The sequence below is a fragment of the Rhinatrema bivittatum genome, chromosome 4, assembly GCF_901001135.1.
Source record: "Rhinatrema bivittatum chromosome 4, aRhiBiv1.1, whole genome shotgun sequence".
NCBI classification, from domain to species: Eukaryota; Metazoa; Chordata; class Amphibia; order Gymnophiona; family Rhinatrematidae; genus Rhinatrema; species Rhinatrema bivittatum.
The window spans coordinates 215310790-215334107 of NC_042618.1; the positions used below are offsets into that span (position 1 = coordinate 215310790).

General features: G+C 47.2%; 1 protein-coding gene across 1 annotated transcript in view; it reads right to left on the reverse strand.

Annotated features, from left to right (window-relative positions):
- STAB2 (stabilin 2) overlaps positions 1-23318 on the reverse strand; it is a 473152-nt gene that overhangs the window by 217417 nt on the left and 232417 nt on the right. Inside the window, 3 exon segments of the mRNA XM_029599680.1 lie at positions 5857-5933; positions 6502-6547; positions 14951-15046. Of these exon segments, the coding sequence (XP_029455540.1) occupies positions 5857-5933; positions 6502-6547; positions 14951-15046 (219 nt within the window).

The following is a 23318-nucleotide window of genomic DNA, read 5'->3' on the forward strand; positions in this document are numbered from 1 at the left end:
GCCTCCTCGGCCACTCCGGAGCTACGAGAATGACGGGTCCCGTGTGGGATTCTATGCAACGCAATATTTTCCCCACCAACGGCCACGGTGGAAACACATACAGAAGAACGTGCGCAGGCCAGGGAAGAGCTAGCGCGTCTACGCCCTCCGACCCGTGTTCCCTTCTGCGACTGAAGAAGCGAGCTGCCTTGGCATTCAAACGAGTTGCCATGAGGTCCAACCGGGGAGTTCCCCACCGGCGACAGATGAGTCTGAGTGCCTCGGGAGATAGTTCCCACTCTCCCGGGTCTAGTCGTTGCCGGCTGAGATAGTCTGCTTGAACGTTGTCGACTCCTGCGATGTGGGACGCCGCAATCCGAGACAGGTGCTGCTCTGCCCACACCATCAACTGGCTGGCTTCGGTTGCTACCGGTAGACTCCGTGTACCGCCTTGCAGATTTATATACGCTACCGTGGTTGCGTTGTCGGACAGAACCCGAACTGCTCTGTCCCGAATCAAAGGCAGAAAGTGCTGTAATGCTAGGCGAACCGCCCTTGTTTCCAAACGATTGATCGACCACTTGGTCTGAGGAGGCGTCCAACGTTCCTGAGCGGACTGAGACTGACAGACTGCTCCCCAGCCCGTCAGACTGGCATCGGTCGTGACAATGATCCATTGAGGCGGATCCAAATCGGTGCCTTGGAGCAAGTGGACCGGATCCAACCACCATTGTAGACTGGTCCTCGCTGGGGGTAAGAGTGGCAAAGGTATCTGAAACTCTTCCGATTTGGGGTCCCAACGAGACAGAAGCGCCCTCTATAGCGGCCGCATATGCGCAAATGACCACGGAACCAAATCCAGTGTGGATGCCATATATCCAAGAACCTGTAAGTAATCCCATACCACAGGCAGGGGAAGGGCGAGGAGACGCTCCATCCTTGCCTGTGGGAGAGAAACCTTTCCCACTTTCGTATCGAACGAGGCGCCCAGAAATTCCAAATTCTGGGAGGGGATCAGATGGCTCTTGGTGTAATTGACCACCCACCCCAAGGAGTGGAGCCGGTGAAGGACTGCCTGAATCGCATCTTCGCAGAGACGTCGCGATTTTGCTCGGATGAGCCAATCGTCCAAATACGGGTGTACCAACACTCCGTCTCTCCGAAGACTCGCCGCCACCACCACCATTACCTTGGTGAACACCCTCGGAGCTGTCGCCAGACCGAACGGAAGAGCACAAAACTGGAAGTGAGATCCCAGGACCATAAAGCGCAGAAATCTTTGATGGAACTCTTGTATCCCTATGTGCAAGTAAGCCTCCGTGAGATCTAAGGAAGCCAAATACTCGCCTTTGTGTACCGCCGCTATGACCGAGCGCAGGGTCTCCATCCGAAACCGCGGTATGCGCAACGCCCTGTTGACTCGCTTGAGATCCAGAATCGGCCGAAATGTGCCCTCCTTCTTGGGAACGATGAAATAGATGGAATAACGGCCCGTGCGTTGCTCAGCGGGCGGCACAGGCACTATTGCACCCAGTGCCTGCAATCGCTCCAGGGTCTGAGCAATTCGCTGTTGCTTTACCTGAGAACCGCTGGGAGAGATAAGGAACAAATCGCGCAGGGGCCTTGCAAAATCTAGGGCGTAGCCGTGAGATATAATGTCGAGGACCCATTGGTCTGAGGTAATTGTGGCGCATTCCTCCCGAAAGTAAGAGAGACGTCCTCCTACCTCCGGGACGGAGGAATGGACCGGCGTCCCTTCATTGAGCCGCCTTAGAGGTGGCGAAGGTATGAGACGCCCCTGCGCGTGCCGGCCTTCTACCACGAAAGGAAGGAGTCCATGACTGGGAACGCGGAGATGGCTGTCGGGTAGCAAAAGAGGACCCCCTTCCCGAGCGAAAACGGCGTTGCCCGCGAAACTGTCCGCGGAAGGTACCCGAAGGGCGAAAAAATCTAGGCTTGTCCTCTGGCAACTTAAACACTTTATTCTCCCCCAAAGATCGGATAAGGTCTTCTAACTCGGTGCCAAATAACAACTTGCCCCGAAAGGGAAAGGAACCGAGTTGGGCCTTGGAGGAAGAGTCCGCCGCCCAATGACGCAGCCAGAGTAACCTCCGTGCCGACACAGCCGAAGACATAGACCGGGCCGAAGTGCGGAGGAGGTCATAAAAGGCATCCACGGCGTAAGCCACCGCGGATTCTATACGGTTTGCTTGCTCTGCTTCATCCGGAGGCAGATCTTGAGATGTCAACATCTGTTGTACCCAACGAAGGGTAGCCCTTTGTACCATGCAGCTGCAAACGGCCGCCCGTACTCCCAAAGCCGAAAGCTCAAAGATGCGCTTAAGCAACGTCTCCAGCTTCCGATCCTGAAGATCCTTAAGGGCCGTACCCCCTGTTACGGGAATGGTGGTATGTTTAGCCATGGCAGTGACCACCGAATCCACCCTTGGCACCCTAAGGAGCTCCAAGGAATCCGCAGGGAGAGGGTAAAGCTTATCCATAGCGCGGCTGACCCTAAGAGTTGCCTCCGTATTATCCCATTCCCGGGATACAAGCTGAAACAGTTTATTATGAAAAGGAAAGGCATGTGCAGGCGTGCGGAGCCCGTCTAATTCAAAATCCCCTGGCTGGGAATTGGAGTCAACCTGGGGTACTGGAATCTTTAGTTCCCGAAGAACATGGGCAATCAAGGGATCCAGTTCTTCCTTATGAAATAAGCGGAGTATCTGAGGATCATCCCCCTCAACCGGGTCCGTACCCCCTACATCCATATCAGGATCCGGCGTGGACGGATCCTGTGAAAGGGGGGCCGGAGCTACATACTGAGGAGGTTTTGGAGGGGGAGCCGAAGGAGCTGGAGCAGCCTGCTGCGGAGGTTGAGGAGGAGCCGGGGCTGCATCCCCCAAGCCAAAGAGACCAGTAGAAAGTCTCCCCCGTTTATCTGGGGCAGGAGTACCCTGCTCCCATTCCGCTTCGGCCTCCATATAAGCCTTGTGGAGCAAAAGTACAAATTGTGAGGAAAAGGGATGAGGCCTCTTCAAAGAACCTCCTTTTGCTCCCACAGGTGGCAAATTAACAGGCCCTGGAAACCCACGGGGGCTAAGATCCGGTGGGGACAGGGGGGGGGGAGTCATTCCCTTCTTCCGATGAAACCGCATCGCGATCCGAGTCATTTAAAATGGCCGCCGAATTTTCTAAAATGGCCGCCGCCCCCGGTATCGGCAGCGCGGACTGCCGAGATTTGGCCGACGCTGGCCGTGCCCCACGCCGCGGGGAAGGGGAGCTCCCGGCCGCGGCTGACCCCCGCGAGGAACCCTCACCCCCGGGAAGGCACCGGGAGCAAAGGCCCTCGCGGGAGAGCCAACGGCCCGGCTCCCCACATGCCGTACAAACAGTGCCTCGGGGCATGGGTTTTTTTTTTTTTTTTAATACCAAAAAAACGGCGCGAAAAACGGCGCGAGTAAGGGCTGGGTGACGAGCCACCCCTTCCGGAGACCACAGTGAGGAACGCAGGCAGTGGACACAATTACCTCGTTTTTAAATTTTTTTTTTTTTAATAGCGCTGCCACCGGCAGCTAAAGTACCTCACAGACAAGTGGCTGGTGGAGCCTGCAGGGGGTGTAGCACACCCGACTAAACTTTCTTCTCCGAGGAATGAAACTTCTCAGGAGGCGGATAGGAAGAGTGACCGGCCCACCGATTAATCCTCCCCTCCTCTCACTGGGTAAGACTGAAAGAAACCCCGGGAAAAGGCTGTAGGGCAGTGCCCTGCCTGGCCTGCTATGGCTCCACTTATTATTACCAAATTAGGTACAAATCACTAATTGATCTAGTCACAGGATTTCTCCTCTATATTAAGTCAAACCTGATAGGGAAATCCCTTCACAATTCAATTTACAGGAGATCAGGACCGCAAGGTTATGCTCTCTCATCTGCTGGAGTCAGAGATATACTGGAGGATCGCAGGGGGCGCACCAGGGTATATCAGTGGTGCCTTTTCAGTTTCTCTCTGACTCCATCTGCTGGACGGGAGGCATAACCCAGCAGTCTGGACTGATCCTGGTACGTACAGGGAAATACCCTGTTTCCCACCATGGAGGAGGGAGGCCTGCAGGAGGAGTAGGTTGTTGGCATCATCCCTGCCGTTGAGGAGCTTTGTGGTGTCCTAGGGTGAGTTGCCCTGTTGCAGTGTCGTCCCATGACTGGCCCATCGTTAGAATATGATCTGGTAAACCAGAATGAAAATCTCTTTTGTTGTTTTTTTGTTGTATTGTTTTTGTAGTGTGATTCACCACAGATCCACCTTTCTTCACAGTTTCACTTCCTATGCCCTTGATAATGCCAGTGACCCTTCTTTGTATTTTGTTCAATGTCTGTTGCACACAATTTGGCAATCAGCCATACATACAGAATTCAGAGGTGAAGCTTGACTAGCACCTTGTATGTGCAAGGGCATAACCAGAACGGAATATTTTCAGGGGGAAGGAGGACAAGGTTTACATGGGTGGGTACTGTGGCCATCTCCCTCCACCCTCCCTCAGTTTGGGTTTGGGTCTTCACAGCAGCAAAACCCTTTTAATTTCTGGAAACACTGTATCTCTCCTGTCTCTTCACTGTCTCCCTGGCCTTTTTCTACTTTTCCTCACTCTCCCTCTGTGGCTAAAACTCCTGTTTTATACAAGGGTTAATCTCTCAGGCTGGGGAAGAACAATTATGTAAATAGGCTTCCACCCAGCCCAGGCATTGTTGACCTTTGAAGGGGCTGAGAGGAGAGGGGGGGGGGGGGGGGATATGAATAATTACCTGCCAAAAGTAAACAGAGACTTTGATGGCCTCATTTTTACATATCTAGCCCAAGGGCAGTGGTGTTTCACATTCAAGTTAGCCTCCTTAAAGTTGCTGGGGATCACGGAGACTGGCAGTAATTTCAATGCCTCCAGCCCCTTAAGTCCTACTCCTGCACCTTTTAGAGGCTGACTCAGATGTGACATGACCTTGCTACTAGGGATGGGACACAGACCCCTCCCCACCCCCCAGGCCTATCACCCATGGCTATACCTTTTGTATGAGCTCATTAGGATTCACTCACTTTTCTTAAGAGCTTTCTTTGCACAGCATGTTTTCTTTACCATAGGGTTTCCAGACCTTCCAATCCACTGAGGAGTTTACCTTCTTTGAGTGCAAGAGGAGGACTAGCTTGGTCTGGCTGCAATAACCGGGAGCTGTCTGGTAACCCTACCTTATTAGCCTTTGATGATGCAGTTGTTCACTGTCCTGCAGGTATGAATCATAAGGGGATCATCTCACCCAGAGCAGTAATGTGAATTATGCAGACATGGTGTTGAGTTTCAGCTCAACTGGCATTTAAAATTAACTACGGCCAGGGAGGGCATTTCTTAGCAGTAAGTGAAAGAGCTGACCTTTTGCCTAAGGCAGAAATGAATAAGGACATGCCTAACACTGTAACTTCAGCTGCATAGGTTAAAAAATGTATTTTCAAATTTGGTCTGTTGATCACTGATGCCCCAAATGAAGCACAGTCTAGGATTCTAAATCTCACCGGTCCTACAACTCTACATTCAGCAAAATAAATTCTACTTTGCACGCAGGACAAAAAAGCCCCAGATACAGTATATTCCAAGTTTCTAGAACCAAAACATAGAGCCACATGGAGATTATGTTGTAGGCTTCTCACTTAAATGTCTGCAGCGTTTCATACACATGTTCTAGTGATGCTGCATCTAGCATGTTCCACTACTTTTTTTTTTTTGTGGCATGGCATCCATTCCCGAGCTCCTATCAAGTGACTGGAAATGTCAAGCTCACTCAGCAGCTCTTCTTTTCATGTGAGAAAGGATGGCAGCAGAGTTCACTTGCCTGTACACAGTGTCCCGTTTCCTGAGAAACCAGCCGCACACTTGCAGAAGGCCGTGCCGTCAGGGTTTAGAATGCAACTGCGGTAGACAGAAAGAACAAGAAACCACAAGTTGATCCATGCTATCGAAACAAAATCCTGCTGAAGGTATTACCACTTGAATCCACTGTAGTCATCCACCAGTGACGATAGCTTATGATGTGCAATGGCATTTAAAATAAGCAGGCAGAAATGACCTTACTTTATATTAATGAAAATAAATGATCACATTTTAAGCTTAAAATCTTTCAGAGTGAAGAAGATTTGAGACAGCCCTGTAGATGGTCAAAGTCGTCTAGAGTGAAACCCTACATTTGTTCCATTGCAGTCAATGGAAAGTATTTTCAATTTTAGTTTTGGTGCTGGTTTCTATTTTGGATTCCTGCAGCTATGCAGATGTTAGTTATTTGCTGGGGGTCCAGGTCAGAAAGTAAGGACTGGGTCCTGTCTCTGTGTTGCTGCCTGACTGAAAAATAAAAGGGACAAGGATTCCAGTCCCACTGGCCCTTGGAGAATAGACTGCATAGGGCTTTATTCAAAGCAGATGTGTTTCACAGGCCCACGGTTTGTCTATAGGAAGTGATCAGTGGCCCAATTGCTTCACTTACTTTGCACTGGTGTGGCATGTTTTACCACACTTATCATCCTTGATTTCTGAAAAACAGAGAGAAGAGACAATTAAGACTTTTCAGCATTGTGGAAACCATTCAAAACTTCCAGAACTAACTGCAGTTTCAAGCATCATGCAACAATATTCAAACAATAGCCTTAAATGTGTTCAGCGGTTATCACAAGTTTCAGGATCTCCCAGGGAAACAACATGTGACAAAGACATTTTTGTCAAATTGAATGCATTTCTTTAATTTATTGCTTTTTTTCAGGTATATGGTAGATTCTAATATTTCATGTAGCTATGGATAAAATGTAAACTGTACACAAATTAAAGGAAGGGTAGTATTATATATATAATCGAACCTAAATTTTCAAGTAGAAAACCAAAATATAATAAAACTAACTCATGGACAAATATTAGGGATTATAATATGAGTCAATATTCAAAAGATTTCTGTGGTTAAAATCAGCTATATACATTTAGCCAATCCCCCTCTATCTGGCTAAATTCTGTGCACATTTAATTGCTCTGCAGGAGAAAAAGGACCCCAGGTCAGGGCATGCCAAGTATAATGGATGATTTTAATGATAGGTTACAAATTTTAACTATTAGATCTGAAATTTCATTTTTAAGTTTCTTAAGAACCCTGGGGTACATACCATCAGATCCAGGCAATTTGCTACTCTTTAGTTTGTCAATCTGGCCTACTACATCTTCCAGCTTCACAGTGATTTGGTTCAGTTTATCTGAATCATCACCCTTAAAAACCATATCGGAACTAGAATCTCCCCAACATCCTCATTAGTAAACACAGAGCAAAGAATTCATTTAGTCTTTCTGCAATGGCCTTATCTTCCCTAAGAGCCCCTTTAACACCTCGGTCATCTAATGGTCCAAACAACTCCCTCACAGGTTTCTTGCTTTGGATATATTTAAAAAAGTTTTTATTATGAGTTTTTGCCTCTACGGCCAACTTCATTTCAAATTCTCTCTTCGCCTGTCTTAGCAATGTTTTACACTTAACTTGACAATGCTTATGTTTTATCCTATTTTCTTCAGATGGATCCTTCTTCTAATTTTTGAAGGATATTTTTTTTGGCTAAAATAGCCCATTTTACCTCACGTTTTAGCCATGATGGTAATCGTTTTGCCTTCCTTCCACCTTTCTTAATATGTGCAATACATATGGACTGCACCTCTAGGTGTTATGGTTTAGCGGTGTTTGGGTGGATTTTCGGGTGCTGTGGCAGATGACCACACCCACAGGGGGTGGAGCCCCGTGAGGTGCCAAAACACTTGGCTAAACGCAGACGCACAAACACAGAATTAGTTCTTTTATTAGACTGCAATGAAGTGAGCCACCAGAGATGGCAGTAGTGAGGTAGTCTGGATGTAGCAGGCTCAGGACCCTCAGCAGAGGGAGCCCTTCTCACCCCGATGGTATAGTTGAAGTCCAGTGTAGGTTTCCCAGCACGGCAGTACTGTGAATGAGATAGACTGAGAGTTAGATTACTCACTAGATGTTTGCTGTAGGTATGCGATTCCACCAGGTAGAGAAAGTTGGTACTTGGCACCGAGGCAGGGAGAGCAGGCCCTCGAGGAGCAAGTACCTGATCCCTGTAAGGCACCTGAAATAAAGCAGAGGGCCCCCGAGAAGCAGGTACCCAGGTTAGCAATACCCCGAAGGGTAGAGAGAGAGCTTCCAGTGGCAGCAGGAAGCAGCAGAGTAGCTAAGACCAGCCAAGACCAATCTGTTGCTAACTCAACGAGCTAGCAAATGAGTTCAGGCTATATACCCGGATGGCATGACGTCAGTAGAGGGGAACGCGCCCGAGGTTCGCACCATTGCTGGAATAAAGACGTGGGTGGCGTGCATGTGTGCACCCTAGTAGGACCTTGGGAGGAGCATGGCGGGAGGCAGCACCATAGCCGTTCTGGGGATGCTGGAGTGGTTGGCTTGCAGACGCGGCAGTAGCCATTTTCCCTAAGGCAATGGGAGGAGCCGTGAACAAGGTGAGGCAAACAGGGCAAACAGTACTCCCCTTCAAAGGGTGTCCTCCGGACTGTTTCCTACCTGGTCTTGGTTTCTGAGGATGCATCTTGTGGAATTCTTGTAGCATCTCTTATCCAGTATATTAGCAATAGGTGTCCAAGAATTATCTTCAGGTCCATAACCTTCCCATGACAGGAGGTATTCCCATACTCTGCCTTTTCTTCTTATGTCAAGGACTGCATCTACCTTGTACTCAATGTCTTCTTCTGCATCTATTGGTATTGGTTCAGGTATCTTGTTCGAGAACTCACTAAGGATCAATGGCTTCAATAGTGAGACTTGGAACGCATTATGGATCTTCAGCGTAGGTGGTAGCTTCAGACTATAGGTGAGATTGCCTAATCGTCGGAGAATAGGAAAAGGTCCAATGAAGCATGGAGCGAAGCGAGCTGAAGGTATTTTAAGTCTTAAGTGCTTAGTAGATAGCCAGACTTTGTCACCAGGCTTGAAATCTGGAGCCCTGCATTGGTGAGCATCGTATTCTTTCTTAGCTTGAAGTCCTGCTTTGATAAGCATCTCTTTGGTTTGAGTCCAGAGTTGTTTAATATCTGTGGCAGTTGCTTGAGCTGCTGGGGATGACATGGACAATGGAAGTGGAGAGGGTGGTAATGGGAGTCATCCGAAAACCACTTGAATGGTGTTGATCCAGTGGATGTTGCTGGATGTGAGTTGATGGCGAATTCAGCCCAGGGCAACAGTTCTGCCCAATCATTCTGGCGAGTGTTCACATAGGCATGGATGAATTGCTTGAGTGTCCTGTTCATCCTCTCTGTTTGCCAGTTAGATTGAGGATTGTATGCAGAGGTGAAGTCTAGAGAAATGTCCAACTTCTTGCATAGTGCCTTCCAGAATTTGGCTGTGAATTGGATTCCGCGATTGGAGACTATGTGCTTGGGCATGCCGTGTAGGCGGAAGATGTGTGTGATGAATAGCTTGGCAAGCTCCATAGCTGTGGGTAGTCCAGGGAGAGCCATGAAGTGAGCCATCTTTGAGAACCTGTCAACAGTTACCCAAATCGTGTTGTTTCCTCCTGAGAGTGGTAAATCCATCAAAGTCTGTAGCGATATGTGTCCATGGTTCGTCTGGCACAGGTAAGGGTTGGAGTAAACCCCAAGGGCGACCGGGTGGTGTCTTCTGTCTGGCACAATTTGCGCAGGAGGCAACATAGGAAAATGTGTCTTCCTTCATGGTAGGCCACCAGTAAAACTGTTGCAGTTTAGACAAAGTTCTGCGTTGACCAGGGTGTCCAGCCAGTTTGGAATTGTGAGCCCAAGCTAACAGCTTTTTCCTGAGGTTCTTGGGTACGATGGTTTTACCTGCAGGTACTGAATGCGTAGCTGCCAAAATGACTCTCTTTGGGTCGATGATATGTTGCGGTTCCTTTGGGATATCCTCAGAGAGGAATGAGCGAGATAGGGCATCTGCTCTGATGTTTTTATCTCCAGGGTGGTACTTCAGCACAAAGTCAAATCTGTTGAAAAACAGAGACCATCTTGCTTGCCTATGGTTTAGGAGCTGTGCGTGGCGGAGGTATTCCAAATTCTTATGGTCTGTGAAGACCGTGACTTGATGTAGCACTCCTTCGAGACAATGCCATCTTTATTGCCAGGAGCTCTTTATCTCCTATTTCATAATTTTTCTCTGTAGGAGAGAAGCGGCGAGAGAGGAATGGGTGTAAAGCCTTGGAATCTCCGGCCTGGCTTAGCACGGCCCCTACACCAACGTCTGAGGCATCGACCTCAACGATGAAGGGCTTAGTGGGATCCGGGTGTCGGAGACATGGCTTGCTCGAGAAGGTATCTTTTAGTTTCTGGAATGCAGTGATAGCCTCCGTAGACCAATTAGCAACATTGGCACCCTTCTTTGTCATAGCTGTGAGCGGAACAGTGAGCATGGAGTAGTTTTTGATGAAGGTCCTGTAATAGTTGGTGAAACTTAAGAAATGTCTGAGAGCCTTCAGACCAGTGGGTTGAGTCCATTTCTTTATGCTCTCCAGCTTTTGTGGATCCATTTGGAAACCTTGGTTGGAAACAATGTAGCCCAGGAAAGGCACTGATTCTTTGTGAAACTCAAAGACAACTTAGTGTATAGATGATTCTCCCGGAGTCTTTGCAGCACTCTTTTGACATCCTCCAGATGAGTGGTCATGTCTTGGGAGAATATCAAGATGTCATCTAAGTATATGACAACACATTTTTAGAGGAGATCTCTGAAAATGTCGTTCATTAAATTTTGGAAGACAGCCGGGGCGTTGCACAGGCCAAAGGGCATCACTAAATATTCAAAGTGACCATCCCTGTAAGGCACCTGAAATACAGCAGAGGGCCCACGAGGAGTGGGTACCCAGGTTAACAATACCCCGAAGGGAAGAGAGGGAGCTTCCAGTGGCAGCAGGGAGCGGCAGAGTAGCTAAGACCGACCGAGACCAATCTGTTGCTAACTCAATGAGCTAGCAAATGAGTTCAGGCTATATGCCTGGATGGCATGACGTCAGTAGAGGGGAACGCCCCCGAGGTTCACGCCATTACTGGAATAAAGACGTGGGTGGCGTGCGCGCGCACCCTAGTAGGCCCTTGGAAGGAGCATAGCAGGAGGCAGCACCATAGACGTTCCAGGGACACCGGAGTGGTCGGCTTGCAATCGCGGTTGTAGCCATTTTCCCTAAGGCAGCGGGAGGAGCCGTGAACAACATGAGGCAAACGGGGCGAAGCCGTCTAGCACCGATGGATGAAACACTAGGACTGTATTTTTAAACAATGTCCATGCCTGTTGAACACTTTTAACCTTTGCAGCTGCACCTTTCAGTTTTTTTCTATTTTCCTCATTTTATCAGTTTCCCTTTTGAAAGTTTAGTGTTAGAGCTGTAGATTTACTTATTGTCCCCCTTCCAATTATAAGTTGAAATTTGATCATGTTATGATCACTGTTGCCAAGTGGCCCCACCACCGTTACCTCTCTCACCAAATCCTGCATTCCGCTAAGAATTAAATCTAAAATAGCTCCCTTTCTTGTTGGTTCCTGAACCAATTACTCCATGAAGCAGTCATTTATTACATCCAGGAACTTTATGTCTCTAGCAAGTCTTGATGTTACATTTACCCAGTCAATATTGGGGTAATTGAAATCTCCTATTATTATTGCACTGCCAAATTGGTTAGCTTCCCTGATTTCTCTTAGCATTTCATCATCTGTCTGACCATTTTGTCCAGGTGGACGGTAGTATACTCCTATCACTATACTCTTGCCCAACAGACATAGAATTTCTACCTATATAGATTCTACTGAGCATTTAGTCTCTTGTATGATCTTTATCTTGTTGGACCCTATACCCTCCCGGACATAAAGTGCCACACCCCCACCAAGTTGATCCTCCCTATCATTGCGATATAATTTGTACCATGATATAGCACTGTCCCATTGGTTATCCTCCTTCCACCAAGTCTCTGTGATGCCAATTATGTCAATCTCATCATTTTCTACTATACACTCTAACTCTCCCATCTTACTTCTTTGACTTCTGGCATTGGCATACAGACATTTCAAAGCGTGTTTTTTGTTTGTATTAACAACCTGCTTTTCCCTCCTCTCTTTTCTCAATCCCAGAACTTCCCTCCCTCTTTTTCCCTATCCCAAAGTTCTGATCTTCCCTCCTTCCTTGATCTTACCCATCTCTCATCCTCCCCATCCCTAGTCCTTTCTCCCTCGCCCTCTCCTTCCTGTTATGCCTGTCGGTTGCAGATGCCTGCGACCGCGTTTACTTACATCCTGCACCATCCTCCAGCCCTCCCTGGGACTGCTCGCGGCGCAGGCCAACCTCTACCACCACTTTCCCCATGGCTCCTTGTGGCGCCGAGATACTGCCGCCATCCACGTCGTCTCTGGGCCTTCCTAGGCGCGCGCGCGCCACCATGCCCTCCTTTGAAGGCTCTTCGGCGGGAACCTTGGGGGAGTCCCTGGTTGATGATGTCATCGGATCAAGGTACTTAAGCTCCACCTTTGCCCTCAGCTAGCTGACTTGGCAACAAGTTCCTTATGTCTCTACTAGCTCCTGCCTCCATGTTCCTGTGGCTACGCTATTGGCTGCAGTTGGACTTTGGATTGTCTGGTACCCGCTCCTCGGGGGCCAGTAGATGCTTTCTACGGGGACCCTGTCTCCTGGCCTTCCCCGCTCCTCGGGCTGGCCCTGGGCTTTCTGAAATCCTACTCTGCAAGGCTCCCTGCTCCTTGGGGTTGCCCCCCCGGAACACCTTCACCATTCAGGAGTTACTCCAGTGCTTTCCTACTCCTCGGGGTTGTGCTTACGTGCTGGATTGGACTGTCAGCGCTTCCCCACTCCTCGGGGTTGCGCCCTCATACTATACAATAGACTTTCAGCAGTGTCCCGCTCCTCGGAGCAGTGCTCTCGTGCTATTCTGCGGCTGTCCTCGTTTCCCCGCTACGCAGGGTCGCGCTTTCATGCTACCAAGACTGCCAGCACTTCCCTGCTCCATCGAGGCTGTGCTTCTATAGTATACAGAGACTATCTGTGCTTCCTGCTCCTTGAGTTTCAACCTACGTGATCATCGGAGACCTGACTTGGCCTTCCCTGCTCCACAGGTCAGTCTACGTCACTACAGCTGCACCTCCCTCGCTCCGCAAATCTGACCTTCGGGTTGTCTCTCCGGTATACCTCCTGTACACCAGTCTCACGCCTTTCCGCTCTGCGGCCTGCCTGGCATCTTCCCCCTTGGGGGTTTCAGTCCAGGTATTGTCTCCTGCTTGCTTGTCTACTGGGGAATTCCTCCTGACACATCGGGACCTCTACACAGTCTCACCCAGAGCTCCCTGCCGTGACTGACCTCACCTCCTAACGGTGAGGGTCTGTGGGGCTCCTCCCCACAGGTGGTACCAACTCGCACCTTGGGCCAAGGGTCCACAGACCCACAATCCATAACACTTTCCCCTTACCCAGTCCTCTTTCCTACAGTTGCTCTGCCCATTTCTGGTTCTCCTTCCTTTGTATCCCTCTCTCTGGTCCTTTTCACCCTCTCCTTCTCTTCTCCCTATCCCTGAGATCTCCTCCTCTAGGTCTTCTCTAGTTGGTCCTAGCCCAGTCTTAGGGTTAGTGAGTTAGGGGAGGGGCACACCATTTCTGAACAACACCTCCTCTGAGGCTTGCTGAAGTGGTGACCTTCGGGTGGCATAGAGAGTAGAGTGTGGCATATCTTTGCTTGGAGTTTGAGGTGGAAGGAGCTGTTTCTGTTGCAGTCTTATATATTGAGCCTCACAAGTCTCACCCAGAGCAACCCATGCCTGGAAGGATTTACCTCAGGGTATTTGAATTCAGTTAACTGTTTTGAAGTCATCTTTGAGAGGTTCTGGAGTTTTTTTCTCTTTTTGTGCATCCCTGGTCTTGACTGGAAGAGGGAAAAGGCCCTGCCTTAGGAGAACAGAGGGATAGAAGACCTGCTGTGCCCATCCCTCAACTTACGGAGGGACAATAGTGACTCGCCACAAGTAGAAACTGAAGAAGAGTTTGTCTTGGAGTTTTGTGAAGATTCTATTTTTGCTATTTTTTCTTGAGTTGGGGAAGGAAGTTAGAAGCCACTCTTCCTTAACCTAAGGGTAAGGCTAAGAAGGAGGAAGATCTGATTTTTTTCTCACATAAGACTTTTTCCCATGAAGCAGTTTGGAAAGAAGAGCAGAGGAAGGGAGAAGAGAGTTGTGACATTTGGAGACACCCCCCCCCCCCCCCCCCAAAACGAATCTTACCCCAGGACACATGGCACTAAATGTTTTTTGAAGATCTGGAGTTCATCTGGACCTCAGGTACTATTGGGAAAGGGAATCCCTCCACACATAGGATACACCGGCCCTTGCAATACAAGCAAATCTCAGGAACAGAAAGAGTAAAAACCTTTGATCTAAGAGAAAAGTCTGAAAATTGATGTAACTGGAAATAGCTTTGTTCATCAAATATCTTAGGATATTTTTTTTCTTTTTTGACTTTATTTTAATTTTAAAAGTTGTAGCTGATTATTTTATTATACATAAGTGACTAGTTTGCATATAATAGCATTTCTATTTTAATTTGTGTTGTGTTGATAATGTATTTATGGTATGTTAATTTGTGAATCCCTACAAGCTACTGGTTAGCAGCAATCAATAGATATAAAGTACAGTAAAGTAAAGGTAGCCACATCCTTTTATTTCGGGAAATGCCTTCAAGACAGTGATGAAAATCTCCTTATCAAACCTACCATGTGTTAAAGGCTACATCCTATTTATCAAAAACTCATTGCAGATGGGATGCTCTGAGGCTTATAAGGCAAAATTACACATCTATTCATTTATGCTTTTCACGATTGACTAGACGCCATGATTAGGTAAGAAAATGAGGAAAGAACCTTACCGCTCTCACATTTGACGCCTCTCCAACCCACGTTGCATTCACATGACCCATCACCTTCAACCCCTTCACTGCATTTCCCATGGATGCAACGACATTCTGCAAGCAAAGATATAATTTATAGTAGGAAAACCCGTGGGGTACTTTTCTTGCGTGAATTTTTAATGTGAAACTACACAGATACTTCTACTTTGAAAAATGCCTAAGGGAAAAGTGTCTGCAGAATTTGCACCTCCTTCTCCTTTGGGTAAATTTTCCAAGTAGAACATTACATAGAGTTATCCTTGCAAAAAAGCTTTTAGAAAGTCTCCTGCCTAAGCTTACATGACATCTACATTAGAACATGGACCAAAATATTAAATTTAAGGATTACCATAATGCAGACTGCATAGTAAGGATGTGCATTCATTTTAAAATTTAATGACCAACATGACAAAATGCCTGCGTTCCTATTTATTGAAAAGTGAAACAAAAACATGTCTGAAATTCTTTTTTTTTTTTTTTTGTCTACTTTTGTTTTGGAAAGTATACAAAAAAGTAGTGAGTGCTGCCAAAATAGGAAAATTACTCCTGCGGGTTCACAACAAAATGGCATCAGCCTCAAGACCTTCCGAAGCCATTTTAGAACCTGGACCCAGTGGGGGAGAAGTGACTTGGGATTGCTCCTGTTCCTTTCTATTTCATAAAGCCCAGGAAGGGGAGTAAGAGACCTCTTGGTGCAGGGGAGGGAGACTTTCAGGGAAGGCCTATTGGTGTGTGTGTAATTTTGCTGTTTTGATGCTGGGAGTGGGAGTGGTTTCTTTTGGGGGGTTTTTTCAATTTTTTAAAATTAATGTATATTTTGGAGGAGTAAATAAAATGAACCAAAACACACATTTAAAAACACTCAAAATGAAACAAAAATATTTTCCCTGAAGACTCCTAAAGTATAGCTTAAAAATACTTTTTTTTTCCAAAATTAATCTACACAGCAAACAGAGGTACCTACTGGTCCGGCTGACACGTGTAAAACACCTTACATTTATGAGATCCATGTATAACAACCACACCATGAAACAGAAAGATTAAACTGCTATGCAGAAAATGCAGGAGAATAACTACGTTGAATAATTAAACAATTTACTATAAAACAAAAGAAAGCATCTAACAGAAAGCAAAGTATGCCGTATGAGTAGATGGTGATGATAGTTGCTGGAAGCCTTGTGATTATTGTTTCATGGACTTTTGAAGTTCAAGCACTTGTTTTAGCACTTGTTCTAGAACAGTGGTTCCCAACCTGGGGTCTGTGGACCCCCAGTGGTCCCTGAGACCATCCCAGGGGTCCTCCAGAAGGACTGAGCTGCTGCTACTTGTGATTAGCTGAGCTGCTGCCACAGGCCAGGAGCATGAAAATAGGGCCTATTATGGTCCCAAAAACTTCAGCCCACATCGCTGCAGACCGGGGGGAAGAGGGACAAAGAGGGGCTGTTTGCAGTCATTAGAAACCTCAAACTGCACTGCCACATTTTTAGCAGAGGTGTGAAAGAGAGGGACTGATTGCAGTCCTCGAGAATCATATACATAAGACCATAAGAACATGTCATACTGGGTCAGACCAAGGGTCCATCAAGCCCGGCATCCTGTTTCCAACAGTGGCCAATCCAGGCCATAAGAACCAGGCAAGTACCCAAAAACCAAGTCTATTCCATGCTACTGTTGCTAGTAATAGCATTGGCTATTTTCTAATTAATAGTAGGTAATGGACTTCTCCTCCAAGAACTTATCCAATCCTTTTTTAAACACAGCTACATTAACTGCACTAACCACATCCTCTGGCAACAAATTCCAGAGTTTAATTGTGCATTGAGTGAAAAAGAACTTTCTCAGATTAGTTTTAAATGTGCCTCATGCTAACTTCATGGAGTGCCCCCTAATCTTTTGATTATCCAAAAGAGTAAATAACTGATTCACATTAACCTGTTCTAGACCTCTCATGATTTTAAACACCTCTATCATATTGCCCCTCAGTTGTCTCTTCTCCCCACTGTTGCACTTCATGAGGATGTGAGGGGAAGAGAGGGGCTGACTGTGGCTGTCAGCACCTTTGCAGCCTCTGCTGCTCACCGAGGAAAGCAGGAGAAAGTGGGGTGATCACACTGTTGCATCTTCCTGCGCCCAAAAGACCAGTAGGTAATGCTAGGTGAAAGTAAGAAGTGAGGATCACACATATCTACATATCTCCTGGGGAGACATCAGCTGGCATGCCACTCAAGAGGCTGCCTGCGCTCCTGTAGAATGCGCCCTGAGTCCTACTGGAATTTCGGAACCCTTACAAATATAAGCCAAGCAAATGTTCTCCTTCAGCCATTGAGATAGCGAGCTTTAGAAGCTTTATCTCCTTTCTTCGCTCCAAGAATCAACACAAACAGGTGATCCAAATGCCGAAAACTGTTAGTGATCTTCAAATAAGAGAGTCTGACATACATCAGTAGATGAAGATTTCTATCCTGCATGGACTCCCTAGACCACTGCAGAAACGCCAGAAGTTCTACTGTCTGATTCATATGGAAGGAAGACATCACCTTCATCAAGAAAGAGGGGACTGTACACAATGTCACCCTGTCGTTAGCAATACGCAAAAAGGATCCCTACAAGACAGAACCTGAAGCTACAAAATCCACCTGGCTGAATATATGGCCACCAGAAAAACTGTCTTCAAAGTCAGATCCTTCAAAGACAGTTGTCTTGATGGCTCAAAGTGCGTGCCATAGAGCACCCACAAAACCAAGTTGAGGTTCCAATCCGGGCATAATTTCTGAACTAGAGGACACAAATGCTTAACTCCCTTCAGGAACTGAACCACATCTGGATGAAAGGCCAAAGATCTCCCCCCACAACTTGCCCCTAAGAGAACCAAGGCTGAAACCTGGTCACGGAACGAACTATAGGCTAGACTCTTAGACAACACCTGCTGTTAGGGATGTGCAGAGCAAAAGTTTATGTTCATAAGTCCATAAGTCGAAAGGGGGTCCCATTTGCGGTCAATATGGACATATGGAGAATTCCATAAGTTGAGTCTATGTCCATACGTGCAAATAAAAATTTAAACCCCTCACCCTCCTTAATCCCCCCCCCCAAGACTTACCAAAACTCCCTGGTGGTACAGCAGGGAGTCAGGCCGCCATTTCTGAACTCCTTTGCGAGGAGCACGTGACGTCGGCGTCACGTTGGAGTGACGCGGCGTCACGTGATTCCCCGCGCGATCGCTCCGGGATCCTCGTTGCACCCAAAAGGAACTTTTGGCCAGCTTGGGGGGGTCAGGAGGCCTCCTGACCCCCCCCCCCCCCCGGAACCAGGTGACTCTTCGCTACATTTATCTCCTAACACAGAAAATTTAAAGTGTTCATCACTCTTGCACTCTTCCTCTGTCTTTGCCTGAATAAGTCAAACGTCTAGATATGGATGGACTAAAATCCTCTCTCGTCTCAAGGCTGCTGCCATCACGACCATCACCTTTGTGAAGGTTCGGGGCACAGTAGCCAACCCAAAGGGGAAAACCCAGAACTGGAAGTGCTACCCCAGCACCATGAACCGCAGAAACGTCTGATGACCCTTTTAAATGGGAATATAATTAGGTCCAATGACGCCAGGAACTCTACTCTGTGGACTGCTGCTACCACTGTGCACATCTCCATGCGAAACCGCGGGAACCGTAAGGCTACATGTAATTTTTGCAAGTCTAGAATGGGACGGAAGGTACCCTCCTTTTTTGGAACTATGAAATAAATAGAGTACCTCCCCTATTCTTGCTCAACCAGCGGGACTGGAATTTTGCGTTCAAGCTTAGTAACCTCTATAGAGTCCCAATTACTTCTTCCCGTTTGCTTCAAAATGAGCAGTTGGACTCTAGAAAGGCCTCCCTGACTGGGCACGAAAATTCTAAGGCATAGCCATCTCTTACTATCTCCAGAACCCACTGGTCCAAGGTAATCTTGTCCCACTCCTCATAAAAGCGGGACAATCTGCTCCCTACTGCTTCCATGGAAGAGTAAGCGAGCCTGGCTTCATTGCGCGGACTTTCCTACTCCAGTCCCCTGACCAGTGCCATCCCTGGAGGATATGCGATAATGCGAGTACCCCGAAAGGACTGCTGTCATCCTAAAGACTGTTTCAGCCCTGAAACTGAGGACCCTTGCCTGAACGAAACCACCGCGAATCCCGAAAATGAGACCAGGACAGAAAAACCTTGTTATTGCTTCTCTTATCCTCAGGCCATCTATTCTCTTTGGACTCCCCCAAAGTCTTCATCAACTGATTCAAATCCTCCCCAAACAGGAGCTTCCCTTTAAAGGGAAGATTACACAGTTGGGACTTGGACCACCTGTCCGCAGCTACAAAAGTCTGTATGCTGCCACCACTGAGACCATGCTCCTGGCAGAAGTATGCACCAAGTCATACAGCGCCCTGAACCACAGGCGAGAGAGGAGGAAGGGAATCTCTGGGCTCCCTGAAAGCTAGGGGCCCTTGACTGCAATCCCCTGTGAGTGCAGCTGACCCAGTGGATTCCCCTGGGACCACAGCCACAGCTCCCAAAGATCTGGAGGCCCTCTTTTCCATGGTTGCTCCCGGGGAGGTTTCCTCTTCCCTGCACGTGCAGCCGGTACAGAGGGAGCGGGAACTGAGGCTCGCCAACCAGAGCCTGCACACCTTGCATGACGCCATCCGTGGTTTCAGAGCTGCTAACAACACAATCGCAGCCTAAGCACGCCGATGCCCCAAAGCAGGCCGCACAAGTGGCTGAGTCACTGAGCCGTGCGGTGGCGTTGGTCTGAGTGGCATGCGGCACACCTGCTCTGCACAGTCGACTCTCCTGCCAGGGAAAAACCAACAGCGGGCTCCTCTTTTTCTCCCTCCTGCTGACCCTGACTTTTTCCGTTGACAAGATGCCCCAGTTGCTGAGCTGCAGACCGAATCTTCTCATCTGAAAACAACTTTTTTTTTTTTAACTTAATTTAAAAGAAACAAAAACAGAATTACTTCCCTGACCAGAACACGGAAGTTTGCAGGAGGAGACCTCTGAGGCAGAGAAGGAGCCAGGCCCCTGGCTATCAAGGCCTCCAGAAGCTGCGGGCTACACTAGGCAGAAGTTTTCAACACCTTCGGTCGGCCAGCTCAACCCGAGGGATGGTCCACAAAGGTACCTAACACCTCAGCGAGCCTCAGTCTAACTTCCTAAATCCAAATCTTTTTCTCTGTTTTTCTTCTTTTTTTTTTTTGTCAGACTGCAGGTTTGCACCTCTGCCATCTGCTGGAGACAGAGAAATATTGCGGGACTGCAGGTGGCACTCTCGGATATGTAGCAGAGCCTCAAGGTTTTGTTCTCTGCCTCCATCTGCTGGTAGGGATGCAAAACCCACTTGTTTGGACTGATCTGGGTATGAACAGGAAAAATAGTTTATTATCCACACTATCTTCCATTCTAGACAGGTTACAAATCAGCATTCTTAAAACTTAAAAGACATACAATTACATGCCATCCATGACAGTGATGACCCCACTGGTCAGACACACCCACTGACTGTGACAGTCTCCCCCTGACTAGCCTCCACCAAGAGGTGTCAATGGGCTCCAGGTCTCAATATGGTCCCCCATCCCTTTGTTTGTCCTGCACATGTGAATTAGGTCAGCTGGTGCCAGAAGGAGCAGAGCAGGAGTGAGTGGCGATGTCTTTTTGCATCATCAAGATGGGGAGGGTGGGGTGGCAGGCCTGAGGATTGGAGCCCTTTGACATCTCTTGGTGAAGGAGAAAGGACTGAGGGAAGGAGCATCTCCAGACAAGAGGGTCATCCCAGTCTCGGTGGGAAGAAGGTTCTACAGCCTGGGTGGAAGGTTTCCCAGCCAAGGGGTGGGGTTGGGGGCTGGTCATCGGTGGAGGAAGGGGGACTCAGGCTACAGAGGACCCACCTCTGGATTGGATGGGGATCAGGCTTATATTACCATGGTTGGTAATACCAGCTGCAATGAGGAAAAGGAAGTTCCAGGTTGCCAACTTGGTATGGCCTGGCAGAAAATCATCATCTCTGGTGCCTGGCAGACCTGCAATCTCATTTGCAAAGGGAAAGTGCCTATGGAGTTTCCTTCTGCAAACTCGGACCTGTGAGGGAAAACCAGTACTTTTGTACCTGTGCACTTTTCAGCTGCTTTGAAGCAGGTATAAAGCACAGGCATGAGGAAACTGCACAAAGATTTCAAAATTAAACCCCTGCATGTACCTTCCCCTCTCCCATCCTAGCCCTCTGCTCCTTCCCCTCTCTCATGAGGTAAAAGTCTGCGCGCTGTTCACAGGGTAGGTACTTTAACCCTCGGTGGAAGGGAGTAGCAATTTTCAAAGGGCCTTTATACTTGGGTAAACAGATGTTTGCCCACATAAAAAGTTTTGAAACTTACTCTCCCTGAAAACTCACTCCTTTTAACCTGCTTTTCTTTTATACTTTATTTTCTTTTATGATTCTTACAACATATACAGAAAATGGCAGTCACAAAATAATTTAGATTTTGGAAAAGTGAAATGATAGCCTGCTTTTCGAGGGGAAGAAGGCTTAAGAACATAAGAAAATGCCATACTGGGTCAGACCAAGGGTCCATCAAGCCCAGCATCCTGTTTCCAACAGTGGCCAATCTAGGCCATAAGAACCTGGCAAGTACCCAAAAACTAAGTCTATCCCATGTAACCATTGCTAATGGCAGTGGCTATTCTCTAAGTGAACTTAATAGCAGGTAATGGACTTCTCCTCCAAGAACTTATCCAATCCTTTTTTAAACACAGCTATACTAACTGCACTAACCACATTCGCTGGCAACAAATTCCAAAGTTTAATTGTGCGTTGAGTAAAAAAGAACTTTCTCCGATTAGTTTTAAATGTGCCCCATGCTAACTTCATGGAGTGCCCCCTAGTCTTTCTACTATCCGAAAGAGTAAATAACCGATTCACATCTACCCGTTCTAGACCTCTCATGATTTTAAACACCTCTATCATATCCCCCCTCAGTCGTCTCTTCTCTAAGCTGAAAAGTCCTAACCTCTTTAGTCTTTCCTCATAGGGGAGTTGTTCCATTCCCCTTATCATTTTGGTAGCCCTTCTCTGTATCTTCTCCATCACAATTATATCTTTTTTGAGATGCGGCGACCAGAATTGTACACAGTATTCAAGGTGCGGTCTCACCATGGAGCGATACAGAGGCATTATGACATTTTTCGTTTTATTCACCATTCCTTTTCTAATAATTCCCAACATTCTGCTTGCTTTTTTGACTGCCACAGCACACTGCACAGACGATTTCATTGTGTTATCCACTATGACACCTAGATCTCTTTCTTGGGTTGTAGCACCTAATATGGAACCCAACATTGTGTAATTATAGCACGGGTTATTTTTCCCTATATGCATCACCTTGCACTTATCCACATTAAATCATCTGCCATTTGGATGCCCAATTTTCCAGTCTCACAAGGTCTTCCTGCAATTTATCACAATCTGCTTGTGATTTAACTACTCTGAACAATTTGTGTCATCTGCAAAGTTGATTATCTCACTCGTTGTATTTCTTTCCAAATCATTTATAAATATATTGAACAGTAAAGGTCCCAATACAGATCCCTGAGGCACTCCACTGTCCACTCCCTTCCACTGAGAAAATTGCCCATTTATTCCTACTCTCTGTTTCCTGTCTTTTAGCCAGTTTGCAATCCACGAAAGGACATCGCCACCTATCCCATGACTTTTTACTTTTCCTAGAAGCCTCTCATGAGGAACTTTGTCAAACGCCTTCTGAAAATCCAAGTATACTATATCTACCGGTTCACCCTTATCCACATGTTTATTAACTCCTTCAAAAAAGTGAAGCAGATTTGTGAGGCAAGACTTGCCCTGGGTAAAGCCATGCTGACTTTGTTCCATTAAACCATGTCTTTCTATATGTTCTGTGATTTTGATGTTTAGAACACTTTCCACTATTTTTCCTGGCACTGAAGTCAGGCTAACCGGTCTGTAGTTTCCCGGATCGCCCCTTGAGCCCTTTTTAAATATTGGGGTTACATTTGCTATCCTCCGGTCTTCAGGTACAATGGATGATTTTAATGATAAGTTAGAAATTTTTACTAATAGGTCTGAAATTTCATTTTTTAGTTCCTTCAGAACTCTGGGGTGTATACCATCTGGTCCAGGTGATTTACTACTCTTCAGTTTGTCAATCAGGCCTACCACATCTTCTAGGTTCACCGTGATTTGATTCAGTCCATCTGAATCATTACCCATGAAAACCTTCTCCATTACGGGTACCTCCCCAACATCTTCTTCAGTAAACACCGAAGCAAAGAAATCATTTAATCTTT